General features: G+C 51.7%; 1 protein-coding gene across 7 annotated transcripts in view; it reads left to right on the top strand.

The window, feature by feature from the left end:
- The window catches only part of znf512b (zinc finger protein 512B), a 103,961-nt gene that overhangs the window by 48,986 nt on the left and 52,475 nt on the right, over positions 1–2,500 (top strand). For all 7 annotated transcript variants that reach the window (XM_063208125.1, XM_063208122.1, XM_063208121.1 and 4 more), the window contains one exon: positions 1–134. This exon is cut by the window's left edge and continues 57 nt beyond it. In XM_063208125.1, coding sequence (XP_063064195.1) covers positions 1–134 — 134 coding nt within the window. The remainder of the gene's footprint in view (positions 135–2,500) is intronic.

Genomic DNA, 2,500 nt, shown 5'->3' with positions numbered 1-2,500 from the left:
ACCCAGGTGCGACTGCAGAAACACAAGCTGTGGAACCACCCGGAGAGAGTCACCATGGAGTCCAAGAGCCAAACCAAAGGCCAGGTGCAGAAGGCGCCCGCTGCTGCTGCTACCAAGGGAAATGCCAAGAAAAGGTGAGGAGATAATATGAGAGGGTAGGAGAGGAGAGGAGAGGAGAGGAGAGGAGAGGAGAGGAGAGGAGAGGAGAGGGCAGGAGAGTAGAGGAGAGGAGAGGAGATGACCTGAGATGGGAGGGGAGGAGAGGAGAGGAGAGGAGAGGGGAGGAGAGGAGAGGAGAGGGGAGGAGAGGAGAGGAGAGGAGAGGAGAGGAGATGACCTGAGATGGGAGGGGAGGAGAGGAGAGGAGAGGAGGGGAGGAGAGGAGAGGAGAGGAGAGGAGAGGAGAGGAGAGGAGAGGAGAAGAGAGGAGAGGAGAGGAGAGGAGAGGAGAGGAGAGGACATGAGATGGGCTGAGATGAGATGAGAGGTGATGGGAGGAGAGGAGAGGAGAGAAGAAGAGAGGAGAGGTGAGGAGAGAAGAGGAGATGCGATTAGATGGGAGGAGATGAGATGAGAGGGGATGGGAGGAGAGGAGAGAAGAAGAGAAGAGAGGAGAGGAGAGGAGATTAGATGAGATGAGACCAGATGAGATGAGAAACCGTATAGGCTCTAAAGGAGTCTAGGACAGTTGCAAAGCTTCCCACTTAGTGTTTCGATTAAAGTGACATTATGAGCTTGGGCCACTGCATCAGTTATAGGCGTATGATAAGGGATGTATGCCTGAGGCATCACCTTTATTGCAACGGTTGTACAAGAGTACAGTATTAGCTGTTGTTGTGGGCTTTCAAATAAAATAAATAGTCAATGTTTGTATGGAGAGACAGTGGAGCAGAAAACTGCAATATAGACAGGTCCACTTTGCATGATGTTTTTCCTCACGAGTGCCACTGTATCCAGCAGTCCGTGCTATCCAACTCTGTCTTCCCATCATGCATTGTTTCCAGACAAGGCCTCTTTACCGGGCGAGGAAGCCAGAGTCATTATTCACTGCCACTTTCAGCACGACTCCCCTCCTCCCTCTCTGGCTTCATATCTGACACTCTTTCTCTCTCTCGCTCTCTCTTTCTCTCTTTCTCTATCTCTCTTGCTTTCTCTCTTTCTCTCTCTCTCTCTCACACACAGACATACTCACACTCACTTTCCCTGACTGCCCGACTCTGCTTATTTCTCTCCCCCCCCCCCCCTCATTCCTTCCTCCTCATTCCTCTCTCTCTACCCTTCTTTCCCTCTCTCTCTATTGAAAAAGGTTGACTGCTAATTCTCCCGGCCTGCGCTAAGACTGTGTGTTGTCAATTCATTTTCATCAGCGTTCGGGAACAGTGGAAATTGTCATCATGGCCCCTGTGCATGTAAAGTAGTCTGTCACAGTTAATCCCCCCGGCTCTGGACTGCCAGGGACTGATGTGCTTCAAAGCCAGCCAAGCAGGCAAGACAGACTGACAGACAGGTAAGCGGACAGACAGACAGTCAGGCAGTCAGACAATTAGGTCGACAGGCACGAAGGCAAGACATACAGATAGACAGACAGGCAGGCAGTCAGTCATGCAGGCAGGCAGGCAGGCAGGCAAGCAGGCAAGAAGGCAAGACATATAGATAGACAGACATGCAGACAGGGAGTCAGTCATGCAGGCAGGCAGAAAGGCAAGATAGACGGAGAGACAGGCAGGCAGGCAAGATAAACGGAGAGACAGGCAGGCAGGCAGGCAGGCAGGCAGGCAGGCAGGCAGGCAGGCAAGATAAACGGAGAGACAGGCAGGCAGGCAGGCAGGCAGGCAGGCAGGCAGGCAGGCAGGCAGGCAGGCAGGCAGGCAAGATAAACGGAGAGACAGGCAGGCAGGCAGGCAAGACAGACAGAGAGACAGGCAGGTACAGACAGGCAGGCAGGCAGCAGACAACCCCATAGACAGACAGACAGAGGTGTAGACAGACAGGCCGACAGACTGACAGGGGCTGTTGTGCTGCACGAACAAGCCATCAAATTGCAGGGAAAATGGGAAGTGCTCACAGCAGCATAAATTATGGCGCGCCGGACTGGAGAGTTTATTTGTTTCATTTTCTTTTCTTTGGCCATGCCAATGTGTGTGAAGGAATTATGTGTTGTGTGACTTGTGCAGTGTGTGTGATTTCTGAATTGGATGTACTTCAGTGTGCAGTATGTGTGAGTAAGCTCCAAGTGAGAGTATGCAGACTGTGGATTTGAATTTATGGTGTGTGTGTGTGTGTGTGTGTGTGTGTGTGTGTGTGTGTGTGTGTGTGTGTGTGTGTGTGTGTGTGTGTGTGTGTGTGTGTGTGTGTGTGTGTGTGTGTCTCTGTGTGTGTGTCTCTGTGTGTGTGTTTGTGTGTGTGTGTGTGTGTGTGTGTGTGTGTGTGTGTGTGTGTGTGTGTGTGTGTATGTGTGTGTGTGTGTGTGTGTGTGTGTGTGTGTGTGTGTGTGTGTGTG

This window comes from Engraulis encrasicolus, chromosome 10 (genome assembly GCF_034702125.1).
Source record: "Engraulis encrasicolus isolate BLACKSEA-1 chromosome 10, IST_EnEncr_1.0, whole genome shotgun sequence".
In the NCBI taxonomy this organism is placed as follows: Eukaryota; Metazoa; Chordata; class Actinopteri; order Clupeiformes; family Engraulidae; genus Engraulis; species Engraulis encrasicolus.
Note: the sequence above shows the minus strand (reverse complement) of the source record. Positions and strands in the feature narration are given on the sequence as shown.